Source organism: Panthera onca, chromosome D2 (assembly GCF_046562875.1).
Source record: "Panthera onca isolate mPanOnc1 chromosome D2, mPanOnc1 haplotype 2, whole genome shotgun sequence".
Taxonomy (NCBI): Eukaryota; Metazoa; Chordata; class Mammalia; order Carnivora; family Felidae; genus Panthera; species Panthera onca.
Window position 1 is genome coordinate 6,701,578 of NC_138349.1, and position 18,787 is coordinate 6,720,364.

The window sequence follows — 18,787 nt, forward strand, 5'->3', positions numbered from 1 at the left end:
CTGGCCTCGCCGCCGCAGCCCCCGTGTGAGGCCAAACACCCTTTCCTGGGACCTCACTAGGAACGGATCCCGCTGGGTCACAGCCTAGTACTGTGCCCTGCCTCGGAACGCCAGTGTCCCGGAGCCCCGTGACAGGTCTCGGGCTGCAGGGCCATCAGACAGACCAACCTAGCACAGAAGGGCTGCTGGGGCGGGGAACACCCAGGAAGGAGTGCCAGGCCAGCCGGTGCCGTCTACACCTGCCTCTGGGCTGCACCCCTTTTTATCTACCTTCCATAGAGCAACTGGAAGGATTTCAGTTTATTTATTTAAGTAATCTCTACACCCAACATGAGGTTCGAACTGAACCCTGAGATCAAGAATCGCCTGGTCCTCTGGGCCAACCAGGCACCCCGGGAGGATTCTTTAAATAACGAATCAATAAAGCCACTCTCCTGCTCAAAAGATCTCCACTGAACTTAGGGTAGAATCCAATTTACCCGACCTCCACGTCCCTCGTCATCTTCCCATCCACCCTCTCTTTTCCGTCCTCACCTCCCCCTCCCCCTTCCCCTTCCCCCTCATTGACCCTCCATCGGCCCTCTGCTACTCCGCCGGATCCTGCCTCAGGGCCTTTGCACTTGTCCTTTCCTTCGCCCACACCACACATGAATCCCCAGTCACACGTGACAGTGTCTCTCTTTTCTTCCACTGCTTCCATTTCATCTTTACAAGAGGTCTCTCCCGCCCATCTTAATATGGACTCCCCACCTCCAAAGCATTCGCTTTTCTGATTTACACCGTTAGCCCCTGTCACTGTTTGAACTTTTCATTCATTGTGTGGTTTATTGTCTGTCTCCTCCACTTAGAATAGAAGTTCCGTGGGGGCGCCTGGGTGGCTCAGTCGGTTAAGTGTCTGACGTCCGACTTCGGCTCAGGTCACGATCTCATGGTTCCTGAGTTTGAGTCCCGCGTCGGGCTCTGTGCTGACAGCTCGGAGCCCGGAGCCTGCTTCGGATTCTGTGTCTCCCTCTCTCTCTGCCCCTCCCCTGCTCGTGCTGTCTTTCAAGAATAAATGAGCATTAAAAAAATATATATTAAAAAAAAAAAAAAGTTCCCTGATGGCAAAGAATGGGTCCACCCCGTTTATTTCCAGGTTCCCTGTCCCTAGAACGGTCATGAGGATTTGATGAAGGAGTCGCTAAGGGCCAGCCCCACACCTGCACACTTGCTGTTTTCAGACCTTTGACACTGACATTCGAAGCTCTCACCTGCAGCCAAGTGCCTGGAGGGCCTCACTCACTTCTCCCAGCCTCGCCAGACGTGACTAGTTACAAGGTCCACGCAGCTGAGCCTGGCCCTGCGTAATATTTTCTTCTCCACCCTCCACCCCCTCCCTTCTCCTCCTTCAAAAGACTCCTTTGTGAGGGTGAACTGAGAGGGGCCAGTTCTAGAACCTCCAGGGATCCTAGTTTACCCTCGTATAAAAATCCCTGACCCACAGACTAGGACACCACACAGCCATTGACTAGGAAGACAAACGCCTACGTTCACGAACACCGAAGCTGCCCGTGACATTCGAACCACCGAGTTTTAGCTAATAGAGAACACGGTTTACGTAAAACTATACACACGTACTTCCCCGTGAACGTACGCAATACGTGTACCTGCAAGAATGTTCACCAAATGTTCACCCTCTGAATCACTGGATTTCCTCCTTGATTCTCAGCACTTTTTAATTTTACGTTTTCCCATACTGATGAAGCATCCTTTGTACGAAAAGGAACAAGAAGAGATCCGGGAAACAAGATCTGCAACCCGGGCCCTCCAAGAAAAGAAAGGACCCACGCTGTGAGCAAACTGATGATCAGGTAGTCAGGCCGCAGGTGCAGTGAGCGACAGCAGGTGGTTGGCGGCCAGGTTTTGCACTTCTACCGACAGGACCCCCGGACTTCGCGAACATTCCACTGCTCACCGGGGCAGCCAGCCGGCCCGGGAGCGCGTCACCACAGAAACGGAATCCACACGAGGCTGCCAGGGCAGGATGTAATTACCTGAGGACGGGGCAAACATTCTCACCCCAACGAGAAGGGCACTCCTGGGGTCTTCAAAGGGCGGCAGGGCCAGGGCCTCCCGGCGGGCACACTTCAGACCTGGCTGCGAAGGCCTCGGACACGCACGGCTCCCCAGAGCGGAAGTGCTGCTTATAAAAGCATCCCCGGGGGCCCGGGCCGCAGGAGGGAGACGGGAGGGAAGCCGGAGGGCAGCGCGCAGACCGGGCCATGCTGGCCGCCTCCATCCTCCGTCGGAGCCTGCTGCTCTGCTGGCTCGCTGCCCCCCGGGCCGCCGGGCCGGAGCCGCTGTTCCACAGCCGGGACCGCTCGGACCTGGAGCCGCCCCCGCTGCGCCGGGCCCAGCCCATCGCGGACGCCCTCGCCGCGCAGGTAGGAGGAGCCCCGGCACCAGCCGCACGCACGTGCACACGTGCACGGTGAACCCTCGCACACGCAGGCAGGTGCGCACGGGGGCACGCGCACAGGTGAACCCTAGCACACGCAGGCACGTGCACACACCGGCAGGTGCACACGGGGGCGCGTGCGCAGGCGGACCCGTGCACGTGCAAGCCTGCGCACACGCAGGCACGTGCAGACTAGGACACGTGCAGAGCTGGGCACATGCATGCGCGGGCACACCCACGCCGCCTCAGGTCGGGGGCGGGGGGCCTCCCGCAAACGACCCATAACCACGGGCTGGCCGTGCCGCGCGACACGGGTGACCACGCCCCGTGGCTGCAGACACGCGTAGCGACACACAGCCCCCCCCCCCCCCCCCATTCCGTAAACCCCACACACCCGCGCCCCACCGCTCGCCGCCTCTCTCCGCAGCGCTTCCTGTCCAAGTACGGCTGGGCCGACGCGCCCCCCGGGCCCGGCTCCCGGACCCCCGGCCCCGCCACGCCGCCCGCGGGACCCCGGGCCGCCGCCCTGGCCGAGGCCGTGCGCAGGTTCCAGAAGGTCAACGCGCTGCCTGCGAGCGGGCGGCTGGACGCGGCCACGCTGGCGGCCATGAACAGGCCGCGCTGCGGCGTCCCCGACACGCGGCCGCCGGCGTCCCCGCCGCCCCGGGTGCGGCCCAAGCGCTTCGCGCGGCCGCTACCGCCACGGAGCCCGCGGCCCGAGGACGCCGCGCCCCGCGGGGACACCCGGGCCTTCGCCAAGAGGACGCTGACGTGGCGGCTGCTGGGGGAGGGCGCCAGCGGCCAGCTGTCCGTGGACGAGCAGCGGCACATCCTCAGCCTGGCCTTCAGGATGTGGAGCGAGGTGACGCCGCTGGACTTCCGGGAGGACCTCACCGCCCCCGGGGCCGCGGTGGACATAAAACTGGGGTTCGGACGAGGTGAGAAGGGCGAAGACGGCGAGCCAACCCTGGGCTCCCGGGCACCGGCCCCCACGGCCGCAGGCAGGGCCCGGTTAGCATAGGGAGCCCCGCCCTGGTCACCTGTCCAGCGGTGCCACGACCGCTGCCTCCCGGGGTGTCCCGAGACGGCCCCTGGCGGCGGCGTGGTCATGTCGTAAACCCTGTGTTGGCGCTTCAGTACAGCTCACCGGGAAGGGTGCGGGCACGCCACCCTGCACAGGACGGGGGGCGGGGGGGAGTCACATAGGGACATCAGTGAAGGCCCCTCACTGCTGGTCTTGGAGCAGGTCAGCCCAGTGAGCATTGCTGCAGGGAGCGAGCTCAGCAGGGTACGAGCCAGGGCACTGACCCCTCCTAGCCAGATGGGTTTGGACAAAGTAACTTCTCTGCAGGCGCCCCTGCTGGGATCGAGGGGTGCTAGGGGCTGCCCTGCTGACTCCCTTGACTCCCTGCTGTGAGAAGTCCCCAGCGTTCGTGCAAGGGGACGTGATCATTGGGCTGCACCTTCTTCCTGTCCTGACCCGTCAGCTGTTAGGATCCAACTCGGATCTTGCCTTTTGATAGCACCCCCATGCCCCGCACCCTTCTCTGGGCTCCCACAGAGTCTGCGTGTTTAGTGTTTAGACTTCAAAACGCTGTGGCGCAGGCGAGTTGTGGCTTCCGCTCCTGGACTACAAGCTCCTCGAGGCCGTGACCGTTTTGGGGAACGTGTCTGTGCTCCCTGTCCCCTTGCCAGGCCGGCACCTGGGCTGTCCCCGGGTTTTTGATGGCAGCGGGCAGGAGTTTGCACATGCCTGGCGCCTGGGCGACATCCACTTTGACGATGATGAGCACTTCACACCTCCCAGCAGTGATGCGGGCATCAGCCTTCTCAAAGTAAGTGGTCTCGGGCCACGGGGAGTGACCGGGCAGAGGGCGGTGCAGGGTGGGCTGGAGTTCAGGGAAGAGCGGACAGCCTTCTGGGAAGGTTCCCCGATTTTCACCATCGTCCCCCTTCCCCTTGGCGAGGCCCGCCGCTGGCAGGCGCTCGGACGCCCACGGTCGGCACTGCACCCGTGGTTTGTGTCCCCTTCTAGGTGGCCGTCCATGAAATCGGCCACGTACTCGGCCTGCCTCACACGTACAGGACAGGATCCATAATGCGGCCGAATTATACTCCCCAGGAGCCTGCGTTTGAGCTGGACTGGTCGGACAGAAAAGCCATTCAGAAGCTGTACGGTAAGACTGTTCTGGGAGATCATCCTCAGACCTCCCAGAGGACACTCAACAGGACCCCGCTCCCTATCGGGAGGCCGGGCCCCCCAAGAGCACGGAACAGTACGACTCCAAGAGCAGCCAGCAGTAGCTGCCTTCTAGCTCTGGGATGCAGGTGGCCACCGGCAAGGATATTCCCTCCTGTGGCCTCTGCTTCACGTGCTACATCACATCTCTGGGAGGAAGGAGCAGGGCTTGGCGGTTTTCCAAACAGCACTGGCCGCCCAAGGGGTGGCCTCCCCCCTCCCCCCGGAGCTACAGATCCCGGAAGCCCCAGGGAGAAGGTGCCCCAGGGAGAAGGTTCCCGCCGTCCCAAAGCAAAGAGCAGGGAGGATCAACTTCCATCTCTAATTGTTCAGGCTAAGGTGTGAATGGTTAGTTAACTGAAGTGACTAATGGCTTAGCCTGGAGGCTGAAGGGAAAGCGAGCTGCCCTCCCCTTTTCCACCGAACACAGAGACCACCCCCTTCTGTTCCACTCGGACCCTATGTTCTTGGCCCTGGGCCTCCGGGGAGAGTAAGCGGTGCCAGGACGGCACGTGTTTCCCTCAGAGCCAGTCTTACTCTGGTGTGTGCCCAGAACCAAGCTTCTTGCCTCTAATGAGGTCAGGCCAGCCGTCAGGAGGCATCAGCTGTGGTGAAGGTGATCACATGACCAGCATCCGCATGGAGACACTTAGAGGCCCGGGAGCGCCTCTAAGAGAACCTCTGAGAGAACCAAGATGAGCCGGAACGGCCCACGGGAGCCAGCAGTGCTGCAGGCCCCCCTCCCCCCCGCCTCCGGGCAGGCCTACTTCCAGCCTTGTGTGGCGTCTGGCTTTAAGACCGCTGAAGAGACGGGCGCTTGGTTGGCTCAGTCAGTCAAGCGTCCAGCGTCAGCTCAGATCACGATCCCGCGGTTTGTGGGTTCGAGCCCCGCGTCGGGCTCTGTGCTGACAGCTCGGAGCCTGGAGCCTGCTTCCCGTTCTGTGTCTCCGGCTCTCTCTGCTCCTCCCCCTCTCGCGCTCTTTCTCTCTGAAAAATAAACGCTAAAAAAAAAAAAAAGTTTAATCGAAAACTCCAGCTTTGTAATGATCTCTATTTGAATCACACGTGAAAGTAGCAACAGTTGGTTTTTGCCACAGGTGACAAGGGACTTTTTTTTTTTTTTTCGAAGGTTCATGTGAAGGATCGTTTGATACCGCATTTGACTGGATTCGCAAAGAGAGAAACCAATACGGAGCAGTGATGATGAGGTTTAGCACGTATTTCTTCCGCAACGCCTGGTACTGGCTTTACGAAAATCGAAACAGCCGGACACGCTACGGGGATCCCATCCAAATCCTCAGTGGCTGGCGCGGAATCCCAACACAAAACATAGACGCTTTTGTCCACCTCTGGACGTGGAGAAGAGACGAACGCTATTTCTTTAAAGGTAGAGGTTCTCCCGGGTGGCTCGATTTCTTGTATCACACAGGCGCACTCGGAACGAGGGCTTCGAGCCCCATGCCAGGGAATCTTCTAGTGCTCTTGCAATGACTCACCTGACTGGCTTGTCCCACCGGACTGTAAGCTCTGAGCACAGGGTATGAAGGCGCCGAATGCGTCACATGAACAAATGAATGAGTGAACCGGCTATGCCAGGCAGAGGTGGTGGCCCGAGACCTGTAAGAAAGGGCCCCCCCGACAGCAGTTTTAGCTAACTCTTCCTCCGGAGAGGAGGAGCCTTAGAAGCCCCCCGCTAGAAGCCTGTGGTGAAGGAGAGCAGATAAGGTGACCACGGCCGCCTGGAACCAGAGGCTGGAGCCACCCAGAAGTCAGGGCTTTTGACCCAGACCCGGAGGCCATGTGGGACCCCGGGAGCCCCGCCGGGACAGTGGGGGTGTGATGGGGGAAGTGTGGACGGGGGTGGGGGGTGGGGGGTAAGACACAGGAAGGGGAAGCAAGGCTTTAGAGGGAGGGGAAAAGATGTCAGCTGAACCCGCGGGGTTCAGGGGCAGGGCACTCACACGGGACGAGATTAGGTTGGAAAGACAGGGTCAGCCTGAGCCCCGAGAGCCTCGAGCACCGTGGCCGGGGGCTGGACTTCAGCCAGCAGGCAGTGAGGCGTCGGTGGCAGTTTCTGAGCAGGGGGATCAGTGTGTTGCTGGGAGGCAGAGACCGAGGCGGGGGTCTGGGGTCAGCAGATGCGCAGAGAAGACAGGCCAGGACCGCCTTGCCCGGGGGCCTCTGCCCGTGTCACGGAGGCTGGCTCTTTGCAAACCAAATGCCCGGAGTCTAAGCACAAACAAGATTCTGTGGCTGCTTTTTCTTTCCCTTCCCCGAACTGCCCCAGAGGTAAGCTGTGTGCCCTCGGTCTGCCTGAGCCCTGGCAATAGGACCCTCTGGCCTTAAATGGCTCAGGAGTCAGAGAGGCAAGAGCCAAACCCAAAGGAAGCTGCGTGCGGATTTTGCCGCAAGAAACCAGTGCATGAATCTGGCCTTAATTTTCTTTACATCGCACAAAGGAAGAATGGAGTGCAGTTACAGAAACAAATTGCCCAGGGCGGACTTGTCTAGTTCAGGGCTCTCAGAGTTGGAAGCACATCTCTCAGGGTCCTAAGAAGTCCTGGACGAGAGCTTCCACGGGCAACAAAGACTCTTCGTTACAGAATTAGGTCATCGTGGGGGACTGCTGTAATAACATGTGTATTTCAGTCTCGGAGCTGTAAAAAACCTCTTAACTGGCCGAGAATACTTTAAATTCAAATATTCCAGTTAGAGTGAACTGCGCCATTGGCTGGACAAACGTCACTGTTTTCTCTCAAAGGCAAACCTTTTGGGGACGGGGGTAGAAGCAGGGGCCGAGGGCGAGAGGGAGCTCGCGTGGGCGGCTGCTACGGAACGGAACTGACTGTGATGTGACGTAGGTTGTGAACACAAAAACCTCTAGCTCAGTGGATTTATTCTATTTTATGCTGACCATATGCCAGGGTTCAGGATGAGCAACTAACAACGAGAGTCCAGAAGAGTCCTGTGCTGTTTCAGAGCACGAAATAGGCATCTGGATCGTGAACTGAAACAGAGCAACATTACGAGCTGTGCCTTCACAGGACAGCGGGTTGAGTCGCCGGGGTGGAATAAGGGAGTCTCGGGCCGCACCGGTCCCACCTGGGCCGTGAATCCGGATGAAGTGCTTCAGGGCTTCTCGGGTTTCCTCATCTGTACAACCGAGTTGGTAGTCGAACCGCAGAATTCTACAACCCTGACAAAAAGCTGGGGTGCCTGGCTGGCTTAGTTGGTAGAGCATGTGACTCTTGATCTCGGGGTTGAGTTTAATCCCCCCCCTGGGTGTAGAGATTACTTAAATAAAATCTTTAAAAGACCTGATCATAAGCATCGAGATTGTTTTCTGTAAAAAGAGGGCTTATATTTATTATGGTGGGAAAACGATTCACGGCCACCCCTGGGATCCTAACACGTAAAAGGAAGATCATGAGACTACATAGGAAGAAGGGGAAAAAAAAAAAAAGATGATGCTTATGTGAAAAAGACCGTACGATTTGTCATTTTGTTTTTGCTTTTGATGAGCACCAGGGGGCTGGCGTGCCCTGCAAAAGGCAACCAACATCTTAATAGCGGCAATGATTGTCAGAACCGATCTAGAAGTAATTCAAGACCTGGAGAATCATTCACTTGAGTGGAGGCTTCACTCAGATGCTGAGGTCCTGCCTTCTTCTGGGGTCATGGCGAAACATCACGGTTGGCAGAGCCCTAGACTGAAAGTGGGCCTCTTTGTCGTCGTCCATAATTAAATGGTAATAAGCCATATAAGCATGTTTTGTTTGGCTCTCAGGAAATCAGTACTGGAGATATGACAGCGACAAGGATCAGGCCTACACAGAGGATGAACAAGGGAGAAGCTACCCCAGACTGATTTCGGAAGGATTTCCTGGCATTCCAAGTCCTCTGGACACTGCCTTTTATGACCGAAGAAAACAGTTAATTTACTTCTTCAAAGAGTCCCTCGTGAGTAGAGGCTTTCCAGCTTGGTGTGGCTTCTACCACCCCCCGGGGTTTGTCAGAGGGCCAAGTTGTTAAAAGCTGTTCTCAATTGCCTCGGCCCTGTATGACCATGGCGGGTCCCGTCATGTGGAAAATTAAGAAATTCAAGCCCAGAGAATTTGGTGCAAAGCTACAGATTTACTTAGCTCATTCCTAAAATTAATCTAAAAATCAATGGTTTTCAGAAATGCCGGTCTCACTTTCTTACTTGCTTTGCAGGTGTTTGCATTTGATGTCAACAGAAATCAAGTACTTGATTCTTATCCAATGAAGATTACGGAGGTATTTCCAGGAATAGAGCCACAAAACCATCCTTTCAGAAATATAGATTCAGCCTATTACTCCTACGCACACAACTCCGTTTTCTTGCTCAAAGGCAATGCGTACTGGAAAGTGGTTAATGCCAAGGACAAACAGCACCAGCCTTGGCTTCCTTCAAATGGCTTATTTCCAAAGCAGCCCATCTCAGGGAGGTGGTTTGACATTTGTGACGTCCATGCCTCCACCCTGAACATGTAAGGAGAAAAACAGGCAAGTGGAGAAAGGGATTTCTCTTCTGAGAGAAAGTCGGGTCTTTTACAAAGAAAATAAACCAGATCTTTAGTAACCGAAACAAACAGGGCTAAAACCCAGTGGAAGAAGCTATTACCTTAACTTTTCAAATACTTGGTTTAGAAGTCCGTTTTACAGGCCCCCCAAAAAAAAAATAAAAAATTACCAAATGATTTTAGGACATTTTTAGGAAAGGTTAAAAAAAAAAAAAAAAAATCCTGACACATCCCTGTCCTCCTGCCACCCGTCACCCCCGTACCGATTTCATGGCTGGATGGGGACGTAGCCGTGGCCAAAGGATCCAATCACGGAAGGAGATCCGGCTCCCTGAACACAGGAGCGGTGTTACTGCCCTGAAAACTTAGGGATTCAGCGGAAAAGCTCCACTACTGCGCTCCACACTTGCTGGCGTGGTAACTTACGTTTCCCTCACGGACAGCATCTGGAAGGTTTCCCCACGCATTTCTCTCCATCTTCACAACTCCGTGGGAGTGCCAAGGCCCACACTACTTTGCACATTTCTAGTCCTAGAAACTGAAGCTCACCGTTGTGTCCTTCCCAGCAGGGTCAACGCGGCGGCTGCCGGCGACCCCTGCCTCTGACTCCAGCCCCGGGGCCCTGGCACCTTCTCTCCATCCCTGCACTGAAATTAACTGAAAGGCAAGTCGTCTCAACAACCAGGCCACAAATAGCACGATTCTGCCCACCTACCAGCCAAGGCTCAAGCACTTGAAGAAGCACTCATTTAAAATCGGCAAATTACAACATTTAGCCAGACTTTTTTTCTCCCCCTGTAGGGAACGTTCATATTATTGTTTCGACAAGTGAAGACGGCTAGAATTGCCATCTTCTTGCTTAGAGACGAATATTCCTCGACTAAAAGGCTGTTCAGCCAAGGAGAGGCCAGGAGACAAGACCGGGAACGCGACATCCTGATGCCAGCTTACTTCAAAACTGGATCTTCTCAGGGGAAGTGTGCGGGCTGGACCAGTGAGGACAGCACTCGCCGCAGGGGAAGCGGAGGGACAGCTGTCCCGACGGACGATGTCTGCTTTTGTACATCTGTTTCACGACTTAGTTAAAACTTTAAATGCCTTCAGTGGTTTTTGAGAACGGATGCACATCTGTCCCAAGGAAACGCAAACCAGATAACAAAGAAGTAGACAAAGGACAGGGCCAGCGACGGTCCCGTCAAGCTGGGACAGGTGTCAACTCACCGCCAAGGAAAACACCTGAAAAGCTCGGCGCGCTTTCGAGAAAGCACCTCGTAAAGGGCCAGCTTTATTCCAGACAACTTTCCGGTACGGTTCAGATTCCTCCAGAGGGCACGGCCACTGAGTGGAGGGGCTACTGACCAAGGCGCAGGGGCTGCGGGAGGCGCTGAAGGTCGGGGGTGAGCCTGCACTCGGGGCCGAGCCCACACTCGGGGCCAGCCGGACGGACGTGGCGGCAGAGCGGGCTCCCGTCTACACGTCCCTGCCGTCAACCCGACGGGAGACAGCCTGCCCGATTTCTGTTTCTTTGAAACGGAGGCTGTGGTGCCAGGGCAGGTAGGCAGCGCGAGGTGGGCACGGAGAAAGCAGAGCTCGCGCGGGCGCCCAGACGAGAGCCGTGCGGGACAGGTGTAAGCAGCGTCCCGTTCTGTGACGATGCGGTGAATGGCAGAGATTTTTAATGTTTTAATCTTCACTTTGGAAGATTGATTAAACCAGTTCAAATCAAAACTCAAAGTGCAGAATGTGAAATTCAGGAAAAATAACAGACATTTTAAATAAATAATTTATTTATTCAAAATAGTTTTCTTACCTTATTCACAGTTTCCAGTTTACAATGAAAGAAAGAGGGAGCAGTACCTATCCTCGATCGGCTGTCCTAGCCAGTCAGAGAGAAGCGGGCGCTCTCAGAGCGCGCCCCGAACTCAACACCGCGCAGCCCGCGACACGGGGGGAGGGCGGGCCGCCTTCCGTGCGACCGGAAAGCGCCGTAGACGCGGGATGTTTCTTGAACCCACCTGAACCACTAAAGGCATCTGGATCCAAGTTCCCCTGACCACGGTAACATCATCCAAAATAATTCTATCTTAAACCCATGGAGCCCAACAGACTTGAAACCTGTTTACAAGTGCAGCTGCATCACAGCAAGGGTGTGAACACGGAGGCACCACGTATGTCTCTGAAAAACCAACGCCGGGGGCTTTCAGTCTGGTTCTGCCTTCACTTCAAATGAAGCAAAGAACTCAACCGCGATGTGTCCGCGACGGGAAAAGAGAACTGTGTTTCCACTGCTGTGCCTGTCTTTAGGGACAGGAGAGGCTTTCCCTCCTATTTAATGACACGAAGCACCGAATGGACAAACCGGCCCCCAAGAGCAGAAGGCACTGACAGCGTCTCTGCGGACGGAGCTTCAGGCCGAGTCACTGGCCGCCACTGCCGCCGCGAGCAAGCTGATCCAGCAACTGGATGAGGACGTCGATCCTTTCCAGAAGAGTGGAGTTTCTGTTAGCGGTAGCTCTCAAAAGCTGGGAGTAAATCTGCTTGTTGGTTTTGAGGACTACATCCTCTTCAGTATTACTGCCGCATTAAAACAAAAACAAAACAGAAGTGCACAGTGAGGTCCACCGACGATCCAGAAAGAAACCCAAATAAGCAGTCCCCGACCGTCACTGCCCACAGGGAAGCGGGTGGTCCGTTAAGGCCTATTCCGTGCTTACCTTCTCGCAGTCACTGTTCCCAGGCCCGTTTTTAGATATTTACTTCAATACGTCAATTAAAACCAAGGTTCATTCTCTTCACAAATATCTGAGTGCCTACTATGTACTGGGAACTGCTCGTGGCCGTGAACAAGACCCACCAAGCAGAGTCCCCGTGCTCATGGCATCTTCGGTCTACTGAGGTAGCAGTGGGGGGGGGGGGGGGGCGCGGAGGGGGGAGTGCATTAAACAAGAAGAAAACAGCATGTCCGATGATACGCTACGACGAAAATCCAGCCTGGGGCAGCCTGGGGCCTGGAAAGCTACCCAGGATTTCCTCCCTCCTCCGTGCTGAGCCTGACACCCCTCAGCCCTGTTAACGAGCACACATCTAACGCGACTGTGGGGAGGTCTTCCCTGGAGAACCCTCTGTAGAACCTCATTTCTCTTCTCCCTCTTATTCCAACTTCTTTAATCGGGAAAATCTCTCTTCCTCTCAAAACCACCCATGGCACAGTAAAGCGACTGTTTAAAATGCATTCACTATGTACAGTCTGGGCCTAAGATGGCTAGGTTTTAGTTCTGGGCTGGGGTTGACATTTGCAAAACCTCTGATAATCTTACAAGAAATTTAAACTCCTTTCTGGGGGCGCCTGGGTGGCTCAGTTGGTTAAGCGTCCGACTTCGGGTCAGGTCATGATCTCGCAGTCCATGAGTTCGAGCCCCTCGTCGGGCTCTGTGCTGACGGCTCGGAGCCTGGGGCCTGCTTCCGATTCTGTGTCTCCCTCTCTATGCCCCTCCCCTGCTCATGCTCTCTCTCAAATATAAAACATTAAAAACAAAATTTTAACTCTTTTCTGACAAATCAAGGCAACAGTACTTAATCAGAACCAGTGCTCCAAAAATTAATTCTTCATGGACAATGATGCCACACTTTAGCTGAGTGCCTAAAGATAATAGATGGCTGCTGGGATCATATATTTAAAACCCTCTGAGATTTGTTCTGATCCTAATTCTGAATCTTAAATCATCATCCAATTTCTACAAATGATTCCCATCCTTAATCAACTCTCATCAATAGTCTCACTGAACCATGAACTCTGACAAGAAGGGCCCCAACATTTCAAAAGCTTATCTTTCTTCCAAAGGCAGCTAACATCTCTGTTTTCCTTTTTAATAATTTTAACAAATACATATGCATATATATTATTTGCATATATACATATATATATATATATGCCATTTTTAAAAAAGTTTTCAGTTATTCATTTTGAGACAGTATATGCATGCATGCAAGTAAGGGAGGGGCAGAGAGAGAGAATCCCGAGCAGGCTCTTCACTATCAGTGCAGAACCCAATGCAGAGCTCGAACCCATGAACTGTGAGATCATGATCTGAGTTGAAACCAAGAATCGAACCCTTAACCGACTGGGCCACCCAGGTGCCCCTAATATTAACAAAATATAAAATGTACATACCTGGCCAGGCACAGCCCATAAATCTAAAAGATCTGCCCTCTGCACCATGGTCAAGAGCTTCCCAAACCCTCAAAGATTAATTTTTCATAGTTTTCAATTCTAGGAAACCCCAAAGCCACCAAAAGGTCAAGAGGCTCCAATCTGCTAAAGTAATGAGTATTAAAACTACAGTACAAGGGTAAATAAGTTCTTAATCCAAAAAGAAAAAGCACAACCCAATACACAAAACAAGCATTTCTATAGGGGCACCTGGGTGGCTCAGTTAAGCGTCCAACTTCAGTTCAGGTCGTGATCTGGAGTTTCGTGAGTTTGAGCCGGTGTCAGGCTCTGTGCCGACAGCTCACAGCCTGGAGCCTGCTTCAGATTCTGTGTCTCCCTCTCTGCCCCACCCCCACTCACATAAACGCTCTCTCTCAAACATAAAAAAAAAAAAAAAAAGCATTTTTATTGTTTTTTTTTTTTTAACGCATAATTTTTGAGAGACTGAGAGAGAACATGAGCAGGGGAGGGGTAGAGAGAGAAGGAGACAGAGAATCCGAAGCAGGCTCCAGGATCTGAGCTGCCAGCACAGAGCTCCGTGCAGGGCTCAAACCCACGAACTATGAGATCATGACCTGAGCCAAAGTCGGACGCTTAACCGACTGAGCCACCCAGGCCCCAGCCCCACTCCCCCCACCAAAAAAGCATTTCTAACAGAACCACATGGTTGTCATAAGAGGAAATTGTCATAAGAGGATTCAAAGAAAATTAAAATTTTTTATTTAAAAAGTTTTTTAAATTTATTTTGAGAGAGAGATACAGTGCAAGTGAGGGAGGGGCAGAGAGAAAGGGAGAGAATCTTGAGCAGGCTCTGTGCTGCCCGCGTATAGCCAATGTGGGGCCAACGTGGGGCATGAAACCACGAGATCATGACCCGAGCCGAAACCAAGAGTCGACGCTTAACCAACTGAGCCACCCAGACACCCAAAAAAATTAAGATTTTTAACTGCTAAGCTCAGTTTTTCTTTTTCTTTTTTAAAGCACAGGTGGGGTGGGTAGAAAAAAAATCAACAAAACAGAAACCTACTAGCATTTCCTTTCTTTTCAAGTCTAGCTCTGATCTCCTTTTACTCCAGACAGAAACGCTCCTGGACTCCTGGTGAGGTAGCAGGGCCACAGCACAGGTCTCCCTCCTAGCGACAAAGTCACGTGTATCTCCTGTGCCGGCCAGTGACACACAAGAGACACACGGACTCAGGAACCAGTCTGTTTTGGAGCCCTATCAACATATTAACTGTATGCACACGAATACCACATTTAACAGTCTTCGATACATTTTGAAAAAATTAACACAAGTTAGCACAAGAGGACTTCATGCATCCTACCCAAAAACTTTAAGCGTTTTTTTTTGACAGGATATTAATAACCTGAGAAGACGGGTCAGAAGACCCTCCACTAAAATAAAACTACTTAGGCCACACACAGAGGAGAGGACAGGTATGTTTACAAAAGGTACCATAGGACGGAACTGTCACCCGTTGGGCCAATTACTCAGACCACCAATCTGCGAAAACCCACAAAGAGCTGGTGGTTCTCACACATATTTATGTCGCCACCTTGTGGAAACCAATAAAACATTTCAAAATTTCCACTGCCGTTAAACAGGAAAAGCGCTAACTTTTTCAACTGCGTGTGTCCCCACATGCACGGTCCCCTCCGCCTTCTCCCTCTCTGGTTCTTCAGAAGGTGGGGTGTCTGCCAACCGCTGCCCGGACCACCACCCCCTGCTGAGAAGCAGGGACAGGGCGGAGAAGGTGCCCGACGCTGAGTGCTCCGCCCCACAAACGCTCTCCTTAAGGCCGCAGAGGATCGTTCGAAAGCATTTACTGGAGGGGTTTCTGCTCAGAACGGAGACAGCTAGAGCATCATTCCCACCCTTAGGACAAACCCAACAGCACAGAGCAGGACAAAGTACCACTTCAGGAGTTCGGGACTGCTGGAATCTATCAAAGGGTTGGGGTTGCTGGGCCACCGAGGCTGCAGACTAAGGACAGACAGGGAGAGGGAGAAGTACTTCCTGGCCTGCGGCAGACTCTGAAACTGCTAAGGATTTAGCTACAACAGCGAACGAGCCGGGAGAGGCCGAGTGAGGGAGCGTGGGGCCCCTGGGGCCCCTGGGAGCTGCAGGTATAGGATGAGGTCACCTGGCCTTATAGGCTTTTCTTCAAGGACCCCACCAGATGCTCACATAAAAAACCTGGTGAGAGTCCTAAAAATGGCCCTTCGTGTGGGTTGGGCAACGGGACCAGCTACAGCTACAAGAGGGGCAGGCAACCCCACCCAGATCCTCCTCTCCAGGGAATGGCCAATCTTTATAGCAGCACTCCCAACAATAGCCAAATTATGGAAAGAGCCCAAATGCCCATCAACTGACGAATGGAGAGAGAAGATGTGGTTTATATATACAACGGAATACTACTTGGCAATGAGAAAGAATGAAACCTGGCCATTTGTAGCAACATGGAGGGACCTGGAGGGTATTATGCTAAGTGAAATAAGTCAGGCAGAGAAAGACAGATACCATATGTTTTCACTCATATATGGATCCTGAGAAAATTAAGAGAAGACCATGGGGGAGGGGAAGGGGAAAAAAAAAAGTTACAGAGAGGGAGGGAGGCAAACCATAAGAGACTCTTAAATACAGAGAACAAACAGGGTTGATGGGGGATGGGGGAGAGGGGAAAATGGGTGATGGGCATTGAGGAGGTCACTTGTTGGGATGAGCACTGGGTGTTGTATGGAAACCAATCTGATAATAAATTGTATTAAAAAAATAAAAATAGGGGCGCCTGGGTGGCTCAGTCGGTTAAGCGGCTGACTCAGCTCAGGTCACGATCTCGCGGTCCGTGAGTTCGAGCCCCGCGTCGGGCTCTGTGCTGACCGCTCAGAGCCTGGAGCCTGTTTCAGATTCTGTGTCTCCCTCTCTCTCTGACCCTCCCCCGTTCATGCTCTGTCTCAAAAATAAAGAAACGTTAAAAAATTTAAAAAAATAAAATAAAATCAAGTTGCAAAAAAAAAAAAAAAAAAAAGCAAGCCTTAATCTGCAGGGTGGAGTCGGAGCGGGTAGGAGGGAGAGGAGGGCAACAAGGCATGTCAGCCTTCGGGCACTGGTGAGAGTCGATGCAGACAGAGCAGTGAATGGGTGGGGGGGGGGGTGGGCACACTCTTCCCCTGGGGCAGGGGCACTGTGAGGCCCAACGCGGAGACTCAGAGACCCAGTTTTTGCCTAAGAGAGGTTTACCCAAACTAAAGGAGAAGGCCTGGCCAACGCCCTTCCCGCCACAACAGACTAGACGCACCGAAGGACAAGTAGGAACGGAACAAGGACTCCGGACTAGAGCTAAGAGGGTGCAGACAGAGCCTCTCTGAAGTGCCACACACCTTCCTCATGAAAATGCTAAAGCGAAAGGTGGAGTAGATGGTAAGATAGATGTCAGGAGACCCGCTCCACACTAAGCCCAGGCACTGCTCGAGAACTTGAAGCCTGTGATTCGTGAAAAAGTAACCGCAGTGACAAAAAAATATCTCAATCACAGCTCAGCTCCAGACTAGGAAACTGAACTCAACCCCCCTTCCTAAAGGTGTAAAAACTCCTGAGAGATGAAAATGATGCCCCTCAGTCTGAGATGTCCAGTTTCCCACAATCAAGAGATGTAGAAAGGTAAGGAAACCACACGTGTAAGACAGCAGAACCAGACTCAGATGACACGGATGCTGGAGCTCTCCGACAGGGGATTTAGAAGGACAGGGATCACTGTGTCAAAAGGCTCAAATGGAAAACATGGACAATACGTAAGAACAGACTGGCTAGCTTCAGCAGAGAGGTGGAACCCACACAAAGAACCCAGTAAGAATAGCAGAAATGAGCACAGTAAACAGAATGCCTTCAACAAGTTCAACTGTAAGTGACTAAAATCAAGAATCAGCGAACCTGAAGATAGGTTAATAGAAATCACACTGAACCCTTGCTGCCCCGAAAAAGGGTGCAAAGGCAAGGGAACTCATAACAGCTATGCAGAAGATCAGTCTAGCACAGGAACAGCTGGGACCATGGAGAAACAGGAGACAATGGAGCAGGAGAAATAAAAACACCGAAGAGGGAAGAAACCATCACAAGGCACCCAGGAACAACAGGTTCAAACTGCTGGGGGAGGGGCGCCTGGGTGGCTCAGTCAGTTGAGCGTCCAACTTCGGCTCAGGTCATGATCTCACAGTCTGTGAGTTTGAGCCCGGCATTGGGCTGTGTGCTGACAGCTCAGAGCCTGGAGCCTGCTTCTGTTTCTGTGTCTCCCTCTCCCTCTGCCCCTCCCCCTCTCATGCTCTGTCAAAAATAAACAAACATTAGAAAAAAATTAAAAAAAAAAAAAATCAATACAACCAATGAATTCCTAACCAAACTGACCAAGGGGGGGGAAAAAAAAAGATCAAAGTTGCCAATATCAGGAATGAAAAAAAGCTACCACTACAAACACCTTTAGACATTAGCAGGATAGTAAGTGAATACTGTGAACCTATACATCTGACAACAGACAAAAAGACTTTCATTCACTCAGAAAATTTTATCTATGAAAAGAAGCTAAACTCTTTGTGAAAAATTTTCAATAAAGCCAACTCTAGGTTAAGATCCTTTCACTGGTAAATTCTAACAAAGCTTTAGGGAAGAAATAGTTCTACACTTCTAAAAATCAGATGAGGACACACGGGCACACTGATTTCATGAGGCCAGCAGGCTCTACTCCCAAAAGCAGACAAAACCACTAACAGGAGAGAATCGTCCCCACAAACACACACAAAAATCAAGTATTAGTACACGAAACCCCAGGGATATTAAGAAGAATGATAAATCCCAACAAAGTGTAGTGTATATCAGGGATGCAAAGCTGCTTTAACCTTAAAAAAAAAAAAAAAACAAAAAAACACCTCTCAATGAGCCCCACATTAACACACTGAAGAAGGAACACAATGTGGTCATTTCAATGCTTAGACCAGAAGCATCTAACAAAAATTCAACATCCACTAATGATAAAAGTTAGGAACAGAGAGGAACATTCTCAACTTAAAAAAAATTTTTTTAAGTTTATTTGAGACAGAGACAGTGTGAGTGGGGGAGGGGCAAAGGGCGGGGTGGGGGGCAGTGAGACAGAATCCCAAGCAGGCTCCGTGCCACCAGCTAGAGCAGAGCCCGACACGGGGCTCAAACTCACAAAACTGTGAGATCACATGACCTGAGCTGAAACCAAGGGTCAGACGCTTAATTCATTGAACCATCCAGGCACCCCAGAACATTTGCAACCTGATTAAGGGCATTTATAAAAAACCCACAGCTGATGCTACACTTAATGGTAAAAGACAGCACG

General features: G+C 52.5%; 2 protein-coding genes across 9 annotated transcripts in view; one reads left to right on the forward strand and one right to left on the reverse strand.

Moving 5' to 3' along the window:
• Positions 1–1,110: 1,110 nt before the first annotated feature.
• MMP21 (matrix metallopeptidase 21) lies at positions 1,111–9,365 on the forward strand. Its single transcript, XM_078434944.2, has 7 exons — positions 1,111–2,423; positions 2,865–3,375; positions 4,133–4,272; positions 4,473–4,614; positions 5,806–6,063; positions 8,464–8,636; positions 8,892–9,365. The coding sequence occupies exons 1-7, from the start codon at positions 2,262–2,264 to the stop codon at positions 9,189–9,191; spliced, it is 1,686 nt and encodes a 561-aa protein (XP_078291070.2). The 5' UTR covers positions 1,111–2,261; the 3' UTR covers positions 9,192–9,365.
• The window catches only part of EDRF1 (erythroid differentiation regulatory factor 1), a 46,252-nt gene continuing 33,456 nt past the window's right edge, over positions 5,992–18,787 (reverse strand). For 3 of the 8 annotated variants that reach the window (XM_060641212.3, XM_060641217.3, XM_060641216.3), the window contains one exon: positions 10,990–11,794. In XM_060641212.3, coding sequence (XP_060497195.1) covers positions 11,638–11,794 — 157 coding nt within the window. In that variant the 3' untranslated portion in view covers positions 10,990–11,637. Of the gene's footprint in view, positions 6,294–10,989; positions 11,795–14,492; positions 14,589–18,787 lie in introns of those variants that run through there. The other 5 variants (XM_078434941.2, XM_078434940.2, XM_078434943.2 and 2 more) reach the window with 5 other exon arrangements.